Below are 17,519 nucleotides of genomic sequence, written 5' to 3'. Positions count from 1 at the left end.
CATTACAACTATCGTTATCTGCAATGTAATGGCAGACTGTTCCAAATAGTACAGTTCATACTGTACTTCCGACCCCCGTCCACTGACATCAGCATAACATACAAGACAAACACCAATACTATTGTTGTGTCTCTACCACACAAACTGTATGGCTGTAGGGAGCTGTGTGACTCAGAGTAAATAGGTCTTTTTATAGCTTTTTTTAACAAATCTGAGATTCACTCACTATTCTGTTGAGATAAACACTTTTAGTTCTAAAACTATTTAAAAGCTGATGCCCACAGTTGGGATTTAATATAATAGCTGTAACTTAATAGCTCTTTTCTACTTCTTACCACATCAGTGATTTTTACAGTCCAGGTTCCTGCCGGATTTTCTCCCCAGGTATGGACAGACATAAAAGCCCAGTTTTTGAAACCATTGGTTGATGTGTCTCTTTCTCTTTCAGTCAAGAGGACTGTCTTGGTTCCTGCATTGAATAACAGAAATATATTGATTTCAAAAACAATTTTGTGTATATCAGTTATGTGTATTTTCCTTAGACGACTGCAAAAAATTACAAATAAAACCTTCAGATGCCATCTAGAATCCTTTATAAACGTATGGTTTATGATGACAACTTCACCATCTAGAAGCATTATAAATGTATGGTTTATGAAAAAAAACCTTTATTCAATTGCAAAACAGAGAGAAAGATTTTTTCAATGGAGTTTGTGCAGTCTAAATATACATATGATATAACGGAATCAGTAGTGTTAACAAAAGAGATTGGGGTTTGTTATGGTTCAGGGAGTATATCTGAAATCTGGTAGGGGATGTGTTAATAGGGAGCATAATTTTACTGTTTCTGAGATGTTAGTGAATATTCCACTGTATTAGTTACAGTAAAATGAATTTTGATTAACTTCCATAAATATTTCACCTTTCAAAGAGTCGAAAACTAAATTAGTCTGAACAACCATCTTTTGTAAGCCTCTCTTGTTTCTTTGTTTATAGGGATTTGACATTACTGATTTTGCAGGCTCATCCCAAGTCCGTTGCTCTGGAAGATGTCTTTTGATGACAAAACACATTTGGCAGAGCCTCGTACTGACATCATTGCGATTATAACTTACATGCTCATGTTTTTATATTTTATGTGAATGCATTTTTTTATCTAATAAAATGTCTAAAAGGTTTTTTTTCACTGTGGAGATGCTCTTTTTCTCTTTCCTTACATGAATCATTATGCTTTGAATTGGGCTATGCGTATCCAACTGTTGATGTCCCTGGTTACTATCAAGGCTATTTGGAGTATGATCATAATGTCTGAAGACACCACTCATGTTGCAAGAGGGTCAGGCGCAGCTGGTAAGCATGTACCCCATAATCACTTTGGGTGTTGGTGTCGAGTGGTGGCACTTCATGATACTAGGAACGAATGATTCTTCACTTGTCAGTACTCTGTAGATGGGACTTCTATATGAACTTTTTCTACACACTTATTTTGAATTGTTTCATAATTTATGTATGAATAGGTGTTTATTTTTTATTTATGCACTGTAAATTCATGTTTAGCGCAACACAGTTTAACTTCCATCCCAAGCCCCATTTACCCTCCAAATATCTGTTCAATAACAGTGTCCTTAATAGCCAAGTAGATGGGAATACCATACCATCCAAGTAAAGCTAATTCAGAAGAGGCTTTGCTGGCAATAAGGGATCTTTGGAATGTCTACTGTTAGGGAAGACTCCTACTTAATAATCATTATGTTACATACCTGATGGGGAAGTTAGTGTAATATGAAGATCTCCTCGGCGTGTATACTCGATAGTGGCTTCCAGTTGTAAATGTTCCAGAGACTTGATATAATTATCTTGGCCTTCACATGCCTTTGTGGGGATCTCAATTGTAATTTCATCCACAGATCTAAAAAGCCTGTAATTAGAAATATAAGATAGAGGAGAGTGATGGAATAGGTTTTCTGGATTTCTTCTGTTATGACAAGTAATCAACACACAGAACAAATGGATTCAAGTTGGGGATATCTATGGTCACCTTCATGCCATGTGTACCCTCATCATTATAGGGAAGAAACCAGGGGAGAAAAAGGACATTATCTGTTCACATGAACTATGACAAGAATATCGGTGATATGTTAGGGAAAGCACAATATGCTCTGTGTTTCTCATTTTATTTTGTTGTGCATTTATGAAAGGTTCATGGGAGAGATAATGTGATCTCCAAATTGAACAATAGCTCACATGTCCTACTCTTTAGTGGCCCACTTTCAATCATGACATTTTACAGGTATGACAATGAGAGCCTGGGCTAGAGATGGCCATGAGCCCTAGACAATTCATGAGCATAAGTGGTTATTTTGGAAGCTGGGTGTCAGGATAGGTTGCTATGCAGGCCTTTCATATGACCCTCCATGCAATATCACTTTCAGATCCTGATCACTTCCTTTCCTGTTTTTAAAAAATAATATACTCTTTTACTTATTCATAAACTATATTTGATATGCAAGTACTGATGGGCTGGTTAAATAAAGCAGCAAAGAGAGCAACACAAATGTGCATGTATATAACAGCCATAGATAACTCCACCTACTCAAGTCATATACAGAAGGTATTATTTCTGATTGTTGCTGTGGATACTTTCCTTGGTATTCTTCCTTATGTTAGTAAATAAGCCTGCAGGGAATTTGCTGGAAATGTAGGCATGTACAGCAAGATCAGCTTTTCTTCTATCGTGAACATTCTACACTGGGCATGTGATCTTTCAGGTGAAGGTAGACATTTTTATTAAATTCATTTTTTTTATTTTATTTTTTAATTTCTTTAAACATATACTTATTTGCATTATTGTGGATTTGGTTAGAAGAAAGTGTGTTAACAAGGGAGATGCTATTCTTCATACACCTAGGTAGATCCAGTCCATCCAGTGTTTAGGGGCTAATTTAGAAATGATGGAAGGATTCTTTCCCAAAGGCAAATGGTGTGCACTAACCCAAAATGACCAAACAACGTCATCATGAGCCTGACCATGTAGTGTTGTGTGTTACCTCGTAAAAAAAAAAAAGGCCTGCATTCGTCTCTATGATGATAAGAGAGTTACACATAAAGTACACCTTAACACTACAACACAGTCAAAAGACCCAAACTGTACAGAGATAGTCCCTGTGACTGCTGAAATGCACTAAAGGATAGCCATATGTTTGCTGTATGTCTATGATAACCTATGTTTATCTTAGAAGTACATGTAGGCCATTTTGAGTTGTCATGCTTCACTGGGCATCTAACTGAAAGGAGGTGAATTCTGCACATGCAAATCCACATCATAGCATTGAGTGTCTAAAATGCACTAAGAAGCAGCTTGATTCTCCAGTGCATAATTGGAAAGTCATACAGGGGCTCATACCAGTAATTTGTTTTAAGTGATGCAAGTTTTATATCCTGTGACAATGTTAAAAAACATAACTGGGTTTATTAATAAGACAAAAGGGAAATAAAACCTGCAACAACAAAGGAACAATCAGCTTTAATTGTTAATGATGGTTGTCCCCTGATTGGCATTCCCTGGTTGCTTCATCATTGCTTTTTGTCATTTGCACTACCTTGCTAAGTATATACTGTATACAGTTTCCTAAAGATAATCTGTCACAAAGAAAAACACCCACATAAGAAACCACCAGTAAAAGCAGCCATTTACAGACTCATCTGTCACATTCTAGTTCTGGGTCTGTAAAACTGAGCCTGTACACTGGGACTTGCCAGGAACGAACATGTGGATCAGGGAATGGCAAAGTCCCTTTTTCCAATTGTCCTGGATCTCCAGTAGTTGATAAAATCTGATCAACTGCACTCATCTCTTATGATTTACTAGCTTTTAGCACAAGAAGAATAACATAGCTCCCAGCTGTCCCTGATTTCAAGGGGCTGTCCCTGATTTGGAACAAAGTCCCTCTGTCTCCCTTTCTTTCTCATTTGTTCCACATTTTGGTCTGATCCATATAGTTGTATATAAAAATGCACTTTTTATCTTTCAAAAGGTGTTTCCAAGTGCTAAACCTTTCATCCAGTTTTTAAATTGCTGCATTTGAAATTGCAAAAGCCAGTACAAAGGAATAGTAGTGGCAAAAAAAAAAAATTGTGGGTTTAACTAATCATTTTTTTGTATAATTCTCCTTTAAGGGGGTGTGACAGGGGGTGTGCCCTATGCCTACATACTATTGCTAATAAGTGTCCCTCGTTCCCATCTCAAAAAGTTGGGAGGTGTGGAATAGCACTGGCTGCACTACATAGCCCTGTCCTCACCACCCTTTTACTCCAACTCTCCCTGCAACCCTGACACTATACCTCAAACAAGCATTCCCTGTAACATTAACACTCTCAGTAACATTTCCTGTATTTCTAATATTAGCCCTCACACAAACACTACCAGTGACCCTAACACGTTGTGTAGCCTTACCGCCTAGCTTCACACTGATACTCTGTGTAACCTTTACACTATCCCTCACATGAAACATCTCTTTTACCTAATATTAATCTATTATTACTGAAACCTCTAACACTAAGGGGTCAGTTTATAAAATAATCCATCTAGTGGCCATATTGTGGTATTTTCCTGATCGTGGTATCTCAGGAAGATACTGCATATGGTCACTAGATAGAGCTGATAATCATAGGGAATACACAGATTATTTGCAATGGGCGTGTAAATGTTAAGGAATATGCACGGTAAATTATTTATAAATAGACTCCTAAGACTCACTTAAACATTCTCTGTAACCCTAACTCTTAGCCTTGCACTAACAGTCCCTATAACCCTAGCATAAATCCACTCTATAGCCCCAATGCTAACAATAGCCCTCTAACCCAAAATCAAAATGCCCCATTGATTGCATAGTCACACCTGCTATACATAGAAGTGTCCCTTCTTGCTCATAAAGATTCCATTGCCAAGATACCATCCATGAAATCTACATTTCTATTCTTTTCTGTGTACTGGTATTAATTCTAATCATGTTTTCATTTATTGTGGGTTTTTAAATGAAAATGTATGGAAGACCAGTGTTTATTTCATAGATGCATAATATAATAAATAATGTAAAGGCTTCTGCTCCACTGATGAGTATGTTTACATGACTTTGGTTACCAGCTCAGCTCTAAGTATCCCTGGAAAGAGTTTAAAAATCCTGCAGCTAGTAGTATTTAATATTAATATACAGAATTAATATGCGGAAAATTATTGTTTATAGTGCTTTTATTCATAAATACCTTTTGCTTCACTGGGTTAAAAAATAAATACATTCAATAATTTAGAGGTTGGATGAAAATTTTAGTGTAGTGTAAGACTTGAGGTAGCTCAAGGAGAACTTCACCCTGGAGAAAAAATACAAATACAGTAGCTGCTGACTTGTAATAAACTTGCACTCACCAGTCCAGGGATCCAGCGCTTTCCTCACTTGAGCTGGTTCTCCGCAGGTCTTTGGGTCTCTGGCACCACCATTTTAGATGTGGGAAGCCAACTGTGACTGCCTTGTGCTTCACAGCCAGGTTCCTACTCCACAAGCACACCAGAGGTCCCAGGTGGTTGGGGCAGAGAGGGAAGGTATCTATCAGAAACAGGTACCCGCTCCAAAAAAACCCCCCAAAAATCCAAACTTAGTAGAGGACAAGCGTATCTTCCCAATTTTGGTGAAGCTCTGCTTGAAATAGAAAATATATAGAGAGGTCTATGCATCAGACCAAAAAGAGGGACAATTTAGAAGGAAAAAGGGACAAAGGGATTTCTTTCCAAAAGAGGGACAGTCCCTCCAAATGAAGGACAGCTGGGAACTATGATGTTGGAACTGGAGGATTTTACGGAGTTACTGTTATATTTTGTACAGTATCTATTCTCTAGAAAAGCTTTTGATTATATTTGCCAAGTGTCAGCTACTTCTATTTAGGACCAGTTCACTAATGACATGTTGTCAGTTTCTGCTGCGTTTAATTTACCCCGTGACATGAAATTATGGTGTTAACGCAAATAGCATTTAGTTAATTACATTTCTTTGACTCATAATGTACACTTCTATTTTTAAATCTTTATTTCTTTGCAGAGCTAATTCTAGCTTTGGAACATATTCAGAGGAATGAACCTAAATTATTTTTTTTCTATTTGCTGGGAAATATCCTGCCAAAAAATGTGAGTGGAAATAATAGTCATTAGAATATAATTATGTAGGAAGGTAACCTAGGAAGAAAATTTGTATAACTGCTTGGCATGCACAAAATGACCTAAAATTGTGTTTTCATTTGTTCAACATGTTCTGATGTTTTAAGTACCAACCTGAAGAAAAGCAATTAGTACATGAAAATTGTTCATGTGAAAATCCATTTGATATAACAAAATGTGGGAGGGAATGTGTGGCATGACAATTGCATTATGGGGCTCACTTCCCAAAGTGGTCATTCACCTTTACAGCTATGACTATATATTTTAGTGATTTTTTTGCTAGTTATGGAAAGACCAGTCAAGACTTAAGCTGTGCATGCTCTGACAGTTTTTTATTTATTCAACCAGCATGTTGAACAAAAAAAATCACAGTCTTGCATCCACAGAAGCGACGTGGAAGTAGGAATCGAATCACCCATGCCGTGCTATTGTATGTTGACAGCGGAGGCTCCCTCATGTCAGAATACACAGTACAGTGCTGCAGTCAGTGGCTGCAGCAGCTGATAGAATGCTGGTTTTCCAGCAGAATTGTTCAACAGATTTCAGTTGTTAGAGCAGCTTCTGTTGAACATAGAAATTTGGTCGGTTCCAAAAGGCTGAATTTCTATATTAGTATACCCTGGTTAAGCGCTGCCCACTATCATGCCTTCTACACCTGTCTCTTGCACATATTTCCTCCCATAATACCCTTCATACGACTCTCCTGCGCTTTTTGCCCCCACCAAACCCCAAAAGCAGTTTTTTTGTAAAGGCGAACTAACCCTTTAATCCAATACATCCCTTATTCTTGAGTAACTTGTATTTTGGTAAACTACAAACTTTCTTGTGTTTTGATCTAAATCTAAATAATACAACAGAGTCTTGACCAAGTATATATTTGTACTTTTCCCTTTTCTTAAATTGTTCATTTTTGCCAGGGAATCCTTACCTGGGGGTGAAGTCACTGTCTTTAATTATGCAGATTTTTTTCTCAGGGACAGTTTTCCATGTTTTAGGATCAGCTAAATCCACAAGGGCCTTAGCATTGAGTAGTCCAAACCCAAAGCGACTGTTGACCATAAGACCTGCTCCATTCTTCTTCCAGCCAGGATTATTAGCTAGAGGATCGTACTCACTTGTCCAGACAACCAGGTGTTGCATATCCCTCCATGTGAGGTTAGGACTATTTAAAACACAATAATTAAAATTAGGATTATTAAGGTTTCTAAAGATTTTGTAAATTACTAAAAAATGGTAACAATTGTGTAATTTTCATTAATTGTTGAGAAGATAAATGTTTGCATCTTTGCTGTTAACCATTACTCCAGAAAGATCTCTACCAGTGCCCAAAAGAGACAAAAAGTGTAAACATTTCAATAATAATGATTTACCTCTCCAGCATCTACCAAAAACTGAAATATTTTTCAATGGGTTCGCCCTTTAGTCAACACCCAACTAAAACATTTTTTATCTTGACCTTTAATGATGCTTTTTAAACTGATAAAGATCATGCATTTTTTCTCTGTGTGCATATGGCACCTTAAATCCTTACTTTTGTTCCAGAGCAAGAGCGAAGATCCCAGCAGCCAATGGAGCAGAAGCAGAGGTGCCAGTATGTGTTTCTGTGCAATCATTATGTAGATCAGCACTTATCTAAATATTGACAGATATAAATGAATGTAAATGCACAGGTTCCTAAAATACAACTTTTTTAGCAAATCTGTTTAAACTATATGTTCATTAAAAAGCAACTTCTTGTACAACATACAAAATTATTTCACACTAGCCGAAATCATTTAGTCAAAATATAAAGACTGCACAGGTTAGTTCTAATGTTTCAGCTGAAAGGTAGCAATGTGAATTTCTACTGGCTGCAGAATGCAATGGAAAGGTAATTTTTAAAAGAATATTGTCAAGGACTGATGTGAATACATTTATGTTCTCTGACCCTCCCTAAGACTACTATTACAAAAATGACCACCCAAAATTTTTGCATCTGCCTGTCCCTCAGGCTACTGCCCCACCTCTTTTGCCTGCTAGCTGCAGAGAACGACCAGATAATGTGTGGGATTGGGGCTGTAACTAGCTGCTTTTTGCTTGAATAACCATCCAGGGTTTCTTGTGTCACACAGATCTCATAGCTCTTGAAGGATGACAGAAGAGAAAATGAAGTAGAGTGGGCAGAATTTGAGGATATGTTTGTAATGACAGCCTGAAGTGATCCGGTGGCTCTAAAGTCTATTTTTGTCTTTAAATTCACTTTAAGAAGCAAGAGTCAAACAACTTGTATATCTGGACAACTTAACATATGGAACATAACAGTAGAATTTGTGGACACTTACAATTCTCTGGTCAGTGTAGTCTCCACTGCTGTAGGCTGTGGCTATTGTGGAGGAACATTTTTCTGCATACCAGGGAGACAGTCCTTGCTGTGATGCACTGCTGATTGAGATGGTGTAAATACTGTCTGTGTATCCATCGCAGTCACAGTTATCTCCCTGTCTGCCACCATTACCGGAAGCCCAAACAAAAATTGAGCCTTTTCCATTTCGCCCCTTTGGAATTAAAAAAAAAAAGTTGCGTTAATATATAAACATATTCCATTGTGTACATTCTACCAACATTGTGTACAGTATATACAATATTCATATAGTCTGCCAAGCAATGAATACAACAATACATTCCCCTTCTTGGTGAAAGTGATGAGCAAGATGACGTTCTAGTATTCCTGACACAAACAAGTGTTGCCTGAATTGAGCACAATTTTTTTCAGAAAAAGGCCAAAACCATAGAAGTTCAACAGTATTAAGTTTTTAACTGGTTTCCTTTAAGGAAGAATTAGGTGTGATTGGTCAGTACCTTATCCCTGTGACCTAATACTGTTCTCCGGACTGATCAATTCAGCGATACGCATATTGGACAAGTAGTCAGAATCATTAGAGAAGATAAACAGTGCACTTAACCTTATGAAGGTGGTGCAATGGAAAATACAAAATAATCTCAATGGCCTCTTCCACACATTGTTTACCCCCAAGACTTCATTGTGCACTTTAAATAATCCGTTTTGGTATACCAATTCAAAACTACAAAGAGGGAAAAAATGTAGGTTACAACTACTAACCTTTATTGGAAAATGCTGGCCTAGGCCATTAACGTTTTTAAATCACTGAAGACTCTATCTTTACCTACTGCATATTTATTCTAGATCACTAATTCAAAGTGAGTCAAGCAACTAGCAATTTTATGATAAAAACATAAATGGCAGTCCGTGCATTTCTCTCAAGACAGGTTTGCTTTAAAGCAGCTGTAATGAGTCTAAATGCAAAGAAAGCTGTGGACGCCTTTTTGCTTTTGTTTGTGTCTTCAATCCTGAAAATGTGTTTGCTGTTTTCTAGTATTGTTATCTCTCTTATTAAATTTATAGCAGAAACATTTTACTTTGCAGACAGCAAACAATGGTTGGACAAATGTAAAGAGGTGTTTCATGTGTCTCCTTTAAATATGATATTTTCAGTTATAATAAGGCATTTCCAATGATAGCATATATTTTCTAGACACACATTACAGTACTGACTAGTAAAAACTCTTTGCTAAATATTATGGTATTGCTTGACACATAAATAACATGTTTCTCAAAGTCACTCTGTCGCCTTCATCTACCAGGACAAGAAAAGGTTCATGCACTTTTTTTCATTATATTTTTGCTAAAGATTATATTTTTTTAAGATGACATTTCCTTCTTTATGCATGGCTCTGTATTAGGAAAATCCACAGGTGCAGGTTATATAACATTCTGAGGAACAAAGCATATTGATCCAAGTGTGATACTTAAAAGGTGACCCAGCTGGCCACATGCTTGTATCTTGTTTATTCCTTGGTGACCTAGTCTCCTGTCCTCTTCTTTTGTGGACTAGGTTCTTTGTCTGATCTTTCCATTCATGTTTATGGTCTGTAATGACATTTCTACAGCTTCTCTTGAAGTCATTTTCTGTTTCTTTTGTTTGTTGAATTCACAACAAATCTGCTTTTGTTTGCAAATGATCAAACTAGGCTTTCAAACACTGCTACACAACATCGCTTTTACTCAGAGAAGTACTGTGTAGCGTTATAGTGCCCATTGTGGTATTTGTAGACTATAAAAAAGTTACAGCAATCCTTGTACTATAATGCAAGGTCTGCCTAATTATTTTGCCCTCCCTCATTCCAATAAGCTGCAATAAATGAAAAAAAAAAAAGACCTTTGCCTGTTTGTAAATTACTTCTAAGGCCATAACCAGAAAGCAGGGTCCAGTTTTAGGCACCATATTAATATTATATAGGATTTATATAGCACCAACAATTTGTGCAGTACTTTACAACATGGGGGCAGAGAGTAGAGTTACAATACAATTCAATACAGGAGGAATCAGAGGACCCTGCTCGTTAGAGCTTACAATCTAAAAGAAGCCATGTTGTGAAAAAGGATATAGGTGTTTGGGAGAGAATTCAGAGGCTGGCAAATAATTTAATCAATGACCAAATGATAGATAATCTTACTTCCAGTGAACATTCAGAAAACCTGGATATACAGCATGTTCGCTTTGTCAAAAATGTGGGTCACATGTATGAAAAGTTTGTTGACTTTTGCAATCATGTAGATGTAGTTTAGTTTTTTACCCTGCACCCAGACAGATTTTAGTTTGTTACTATAGACAGCACTTCTGTTAAAAAGAAAGAAAGACTCTTATTGTTACATTACATAAAGACTCACCTGTTTGATGCCATACTCAAAGGCCTTTTCTGCTAATCTACCAGGGCCTTCTACTGTTTTTCCATCATCATTTGGTCCCCAGCTAGCACTGTAAATATCTACATGCTGAGGATTAAATCCAATGGAGCTGGCTTCAATGGCATCAGTGACAACTCCATCTAACATCCGAATCCCTATAATCACAAATAAAAAATTGCAAATTAATGCCTGGACCAGAATGTAGAACACATTACAGAGTTTGGCCTTTCCTTTGATGTCCATCATTGCTCCATCAGGACATTTTTGCATTCCCTTTTGACATGGTGCCGTAACAGGGTTACATAGCAAGAGGTGGCTTTATTTTTATTGTCTAGGTTATATCCTACGTTCTGGAACTAACCAGCTCCTGATAGGTAGCTGTTGTGGTAAGAATACCAGTCCAACCTGCAGATGCTTTTTGCCCAATCAAAAGGATTGTAAATAGGAAGTGTGAGATATCGGGGATTGTTCCTACTGGAGAAGTTTGTGTAGAAAGCAGCTATTTTATCTGTTGTATCACCTGTGTCCTTAGAATCACAATGCTATTTTGTTCCTGTGAAGAATCCCACCTAATGATTCAAGAGTGTGGGGAGAACGGAGTTGCCAAGGAAGGTTGGCAGAATAATGGGACTCTCAACAGTCATAAAAACAGGGATATATACATATCAAAGCCTGCAATGTGAACAATCAACATTCTTAGTGGAAATACTTTTTCCACATTCTGAATCTTGAAACAGTAAGGGCCCATTTACACCAGCAGAATGGAGCTGCATTGCTTAATGCAGTCCCAACGAGAAAACAAGAAAACTTGCTGTCCTATTGCTTCGGTTAACACCAATGCCCTACGCAGGACATGTTGCATTTTTGCACAGTGTGTTCCTATGCACTGTAACACATTGCAATGCACTCCAGCGCAAAACAATACACGGAGAATGTAAAAAACATAAAGCACTGTAATGCATGTTAACAATGCATTGCAACAGCACAGAACTTCAAGAATCAATACAGACTCCAATGCACATGTTATGCACATAACATGCATACTGTGGTACTGTGATGTGAATGGGCCCTTGAATCTCCATAGCACCATCTATTTAGTAGAATCCATTTTCTCAAACACTTCTCCATCTCAGACTCACCACTTATCTAAATCAGGAGAGCTGTCTGTGCTGTGTTTGCTTGGTGGGTACACTTTAGCCAAGGAATGCTTTGCATTGATTAATTGTTTCTTTAGAGTGGGTGTCTTCAAACTTCCTAAACAAAGGTTCAGTTTACTTTCCTTCAGGCTTTAGGAGGACCAAGCTGTGGCCAGTGAGAGTGGAAAATGTTGGTGTAAGTAGAAGCAGTAATGACCAATTGTGGTGTCAGTGGAAGGAATAGTGCCCCATTGTTGGTGTCAGTCAAAAGAATAGTGCCTCATATCAGTGGGAGAAACAGTGCCACAAGGGCCAGATGAAGGCAAGGAAAGGGCCACATCTGACCTGCGGGCCACAATTTGGAGACCACTGCTGTAGAGCATAGATAATCCTAACATGTCTATTAGGTAATCTGTACATAAGAGTGGTGATCCAGAGCCCAATCTCCTCAAATGATGGGCCTAAATCAAGTATTATTTGTGATAGACAGGAAAGATTGTGCAATGCTTCCTTTTGGGCTCGGTAACGGGGTACGTCAATCGCTCTCTTTTTAATGGGAAAAAGCAATGAGTATTGCATTTTGCATTTACTTCTAGTACCTAACAGCCAAGTCAGAGAGAGTATACCACCCAATTATGTATTAAAGAATTGGTATGCACAGTTCGTCATTCTCGGTAAGATATCTAAGATATGTTTAGAAAGAAATCTACACTTCTTAAACAAATATGTCCAAACTTTAAAACACAGACTGTCTCAATATGATTTTGCTTATGCTTTGTGAATAAACAAGTGAAAGGTTTGAAGATCCTCAGTCAATATTTATTGCTATTAAAATCTGCATAGCAATGTGCAGATGGTGCCCTGAATACTCCTCTTGAATAAAATGAATCTTTAATGATGGTTCTAATGGTGTGTCAGAGTGTTCCATCTGTATGTGATTTTAGATGTAGCATGCAGGCATTGATTAAACATGTAACCACAACGCCACAAAGAGATTATATCATAGCTCCAGAGATTTACTCAACCTGGTATTTCAGTAGGGATATAGTACAGCTTTAAAATATGAGGCTTTTACTGACAAGCTTCTTTTGCTGCCACTCATGGAGTGCCCTGTCTAAATGTGTTCACTACATAGATAATAGTGAAATTAATCTGTGTGTTGAATACAAATGTTTATAACGTCACTATGTGGATTATTGGATCCATTTAAAACGTATATAGGATGTGCAAGGTACATTGTGGTTTAGCAAAATGCCAGTATACACTGGAACAGTAGACACAAACACGCTGTCTCGTATTCCGCAAAACCTTGCAAACCAAATACTTTTTACTCTGAGTCACAACTGAATCTTGAGAATTTTTACTTGGTCACACAGAAAACCCACTGCGCACCAGTATACTGACAGTTATAATATTTTAGGGTTCTGCTATATTTTAGGGTTTTAAAAGTGCAAGCACATTGCAAAGTGTAACTGAAAACTGATTAAGCTACAGGCAATAATGTTGTAATAGTGCATCTTGCTATTGCATAAAGAAGCATTCCAACTGCAACTGTTTATCTTGTGAACTGTAAAAGGATTCATAAGTGTAAACAGAAAACTTCATATATTGTACTTATATGCCTAGAAAACAATGAGTTTAAGGTCTGATAATTTTCACAAAAATTCACAAACACCTCTACGGAGAAAGCAGTATAAATGAAATTCAACATATATCTGCAAAATAGAAATGTCATATTACCTCCTACTTTGGCATTAAAAGCAACACCAACTCCACATTTGTGGTTGTTTGCAACCATTGCAATTTCTCCTGCACATCTCGTTCCATGTCTAGAAATAACAACAGATGATATATAGCTTAATGATCCAATGCAATTAAATTCTGCAAGAAAAGTTAATCAGAAGACATAACCTACCTGCTGAATAGCTCTTGTTTTAATTATGGTATGTGTGCACTAGGCTACTTTAAATCCTTACAATTGTGGGTGTCCCCATGTTCCTCAAGGCTCTTCATCTGAACATGTTAAAATGCAGGCCAGTGTATTCACTAGTTCACGCACTGTCCTCTCTTTAGACCCATAGGAGCCTTGCCAATGAGCTGTGTGTGTAATTCTCTAACTCCACGCACAATTGCCCTTCAGGTGAAAGCTCTGACCAGAATGAATATACACTTTTAAAATTATCTTTATCTATAAGATGGAGCAATTGCAAATACAAAATGTCATTGACAATGTTGAGGTTTCTATCTTTACAATGACTTTTTTATGTTTTACAGAAGAACAGAAAGAATAAAGGTTATAAATAAATACTTCCTGTGCCTTCAATGTTGTTCCATAAAGCATCAGCTAACAAAAGGGCATTTACATGCAAAATGACACCAGGGGAAAGAATCAGTAGAAGCCAATATAGCTATAGAGATAAACAAACCAAAACCAGTAATATCAGGAAATACCTAATTAGGTTCAGGACTTTTCCCCAGAGCCAGAATGAGAGGAGTAAAATGGGAAGTGCATTATGTATACAAAGGAGAGCTTACATTGTAAACACCCTTACAGACTTACAGACCTTCCCTATCAACCAGCCCCAAGGGAAGGGAAAAGTTTGGAAATGAAGATGGTTCAGGGCTGCAAGTCAGATCCAGAAAGGCCATGATGCTTTCAGATTGCCCATTCATTGTAAAATTTGCTAACCATCATTCAGCTTCCATTACCTCCTTCATCTTTCTGATCAAAGCCTCTCCTGATGGTACCCTAGCCTGTCCCCTGAAGAGAGGGATCAGACACTTGGCTACATTTAACAGGCAATGAAGCAATGCACAATGTTTATATTTTTTAGTAGACTTGGGAGGCAAGAGGAGGATTAATAGGCCCAAAGCATCCAAAAAGTCCATATCTAAAATCCTTTTAAATAATGAGCCAATGTTTTGCCTAAAAGGATGAATCCATGCACACTCCCACCAGATATGCAGTAGGTTCAGTCCTGGCAACAGTCCCTCCAAGAAAGCTGTGGTAGTGGTGGAAAAACGGCAGCTTGATAGGAACCTTAAACTAGCAAATGAGAATTATATCAGGTTTTATAATGAGAATTATGGGTCAGTTGAACCATTTGGGACATTTATGGCTCAGTTAAGTTAAGCACAAGGTCGTGTTCCCAGTGGTAGACTGCCCCAGGATCTTTTAAGAAGCAGCAACTTGTATACTGGAGAAATCTGTCTAACCAGGGGATTACACACATTACATAGCTGTTCAAATTGGGTCACGGATGACAAAGAGTGTTTTGAAGGATTCTTAGAGCAGAAAGAGAATTTTAACTGTCCATTCTTGCAGTGCTCCTTTGGAAAGCTTCCAAAACGTTTAATCTCCCAATGAGAGCAGACAACCCTCCTCAAGAAATTTATCCCCTTCAGGCAGTCACATGGAAGAAGTCAGGTCACCCATCAACTGGTGAGATGGTAATATGGGGGAAAGATATGAAGGGTACAAATGTGCCCTTTTTATTGACCACATCCCACACCACAAGGGCATGGATGGTCATAGGGGACGAGGTGTCCAAGAGTCCCCAGAAGTCTTTCAACAGTCAAGGTGCATATGCCAAATTCTATCTTGCCATGATTTTCTCCATTGGCACCCATAGCTTGGAGTGAACTAATTAGGTCAATTAAGTACCCTTTGTAGATCTATCACTTTATAGTAAAGGGACATCAGGGAGGCCCAGGCTACCTAGGGTCTTGGACCTTGTAAATATGGAGGATGCCAGGAGGTGTTTCTTGCTATTCCAAACAAATTGTATTAATAGATTATTAATAGATTTTTAGATTTTTTAATAGAGAGCTGCCAAAAAAAGGCCCAGAGTAATCTAATGGGAATAATCTGTAAAGTAAACAAAACACAAGGTAATACTTTCATTTTTATTATATTTATCCTGCCTAGCCACGACCAGAGTGAAATTGAGTTCAGAATGAAGGCATATTACATTTTATTCCTACTTCTTGTGCTCCAGTGTTTCTTGAATATGTGACTGGAATAATGGAGTAGAACACCTGAAACCGTGCTGATTCAACTAATTTACACTATTTCTATGAACTATGCTGTACCTGCTCATCTCCATATACAGATGTTTCCTGGACAGCATTAGGCAGTTCACTGACTGATTATTTCTGTTGCCTAAAGTTGCTCTTTATTAATAAATCAAAGCGAAAATAGCAGCATATATATTTCCCCTGATATCCATGAAATGCTGTTGGAGGATGAAATGCAGATGATATCTCTCCAGCAACAGAATCCTTTCTGCATGGGATGAAGCAGTGCTTGGAAACACAGTCTTTAAGAAATAGCCAGAATATGGCAGTTACCAGATATGTGCAGAACATTCTCAAATGGTTTGTATGACTACAGTTTTTATGGCTCTCCATAAATCTGCATAATTTATCAATTGAAGGAATTAGTGCTTATAAATAAGCTGGCTATATTACAGTTTTTGAGCTTTAATGTTTCTACTCAAAGAATAATTTTTGAACAAATTCCATTGTAGAAATTTCCCCACACTATCTGTCATGCTGACCGTCATAGGGTCAGGAAATGAGAGAAAAATCTCCCAAAAGAGGACAAACTTCAGTACCGGGATGGTGCCATCCAGCATCAAGGACAAGGATGCGGAACTGTACTCTCCTCCTAACACATCATGTAGCATGAGCATACTGCCCTGCATCTGTTCTCTGCTCTCTTGGCAATGGAGTGTGCATGAATACGTGCACAACTTATTGCTTGTTTTCTAACAGCTAGGTTGTAGTTCCACATGTGCAGAGAATTTTTCATGGTGGCTGTGTTTGGCTGGGGTGAAAAGTGGTCATGTTGGAGCACCGTGGTTGTCAGCCACTGATCTGGAGTGTGCTTGCAGTAAGAGGAGTGTGGATCGGTGCATGACACATTTTTCCCCCTTGAGTGATGGTGCTGCACATTCAAAACCTAGAAAACAGGAAAATCTGCAGCTTTCAAGCCCTGCACACTGAGCTACTTCCTTCCCTACTGAGTGCCATACTCAATAAGATATGGCCTTGTGTACACCCCAAAGACTGTTCCTTACTTCATTTAAGAAGAACTGGAGGCACACTATAAAATTCTTCATCAATAAAAGTTGCAGTATACCGTTTCATTTAGGGATGTCCTCAATAGGAGAGTTGACCTTAGTTTGAGAAAGAACTACCTTGAGTTAGCAATCTGTGGACGGGGTCTGCTGGCCATGCACACAGGGGGTACCTCTCTCGTATGTGCGCTCACCAATGCTTTGGGCCAGGTGGGGCCACGGTCACGTGGATTTAACATTAAGGGGGACCACAGCTTTGATGTGAGCCATAAACCTTGCACATCTGTGTAACAATATGCAACTTCTTGTTAACACTGTGTCCCGTATCATTGCACACTTTGTCTTCTAGA

General features: G+C 38.0%; 1 protein-coding gene across 1 annotated transcript in view; it reads right to left on the bottom strand.

Annotated features, from left to right (window-relative positions):
- Positions 1-17,519, bottom strand: part of PCSK1 (proprotein convertase subtilisin/kexin type 1) — an 84,417-nt gene that overhangs the window by 9,570 nt on the left and 57,328 nt on the right. Inside the window, exons 6-12 of the mRNA XM_089679137.1 lie at positions 13,829-13,917; positions 10,935-11,107; positions 8,527-8,739; positions 7,737-7,837; positions 7,134-7,367; positions 1,761-1,918; positions 336-469 (exon numbers count right to left, since the gene is read on the bottom strand). Of these exons, the coding sequence (XP_089535263.1) occupies positions 336-469; positions 1,761-1,918; positions 7,134-7,367; positions 7,737-7,837; positions 8,527-8,739; positions 10,935-11,107; positions 13,829-13,917 (1,102 nt within the window). The remainder of the gene's footprint in view (positions 1-335; positions 470-1,760; positions 1,919-7,133; positions 7,368-7,736; positions 7,838-8,526; positions 8,740-10,934; positions 11,108-13,828; positions 13,918-17,519) is intronic.

Source organism: Staurois parvus, unplaced genomic scaffold (genome assembly GCF_062004578.1).
Source record: "Staurois parvus isolate SC_StPar_1 unplaced genomic scaffold, SC_StPar_1.0 ptg000218l, whole genome shotgun sequence".
Lineage (NCBI taxonomy): Eukaryota > Metazoa > Chordata > Amphibia > Anura > Ranidae > Staurois > Staurois parvus.
Note: the sequence above shows the minus strand (reverse complement) of the source record. Positions and strands in the feature narration are given on the sequence as shown.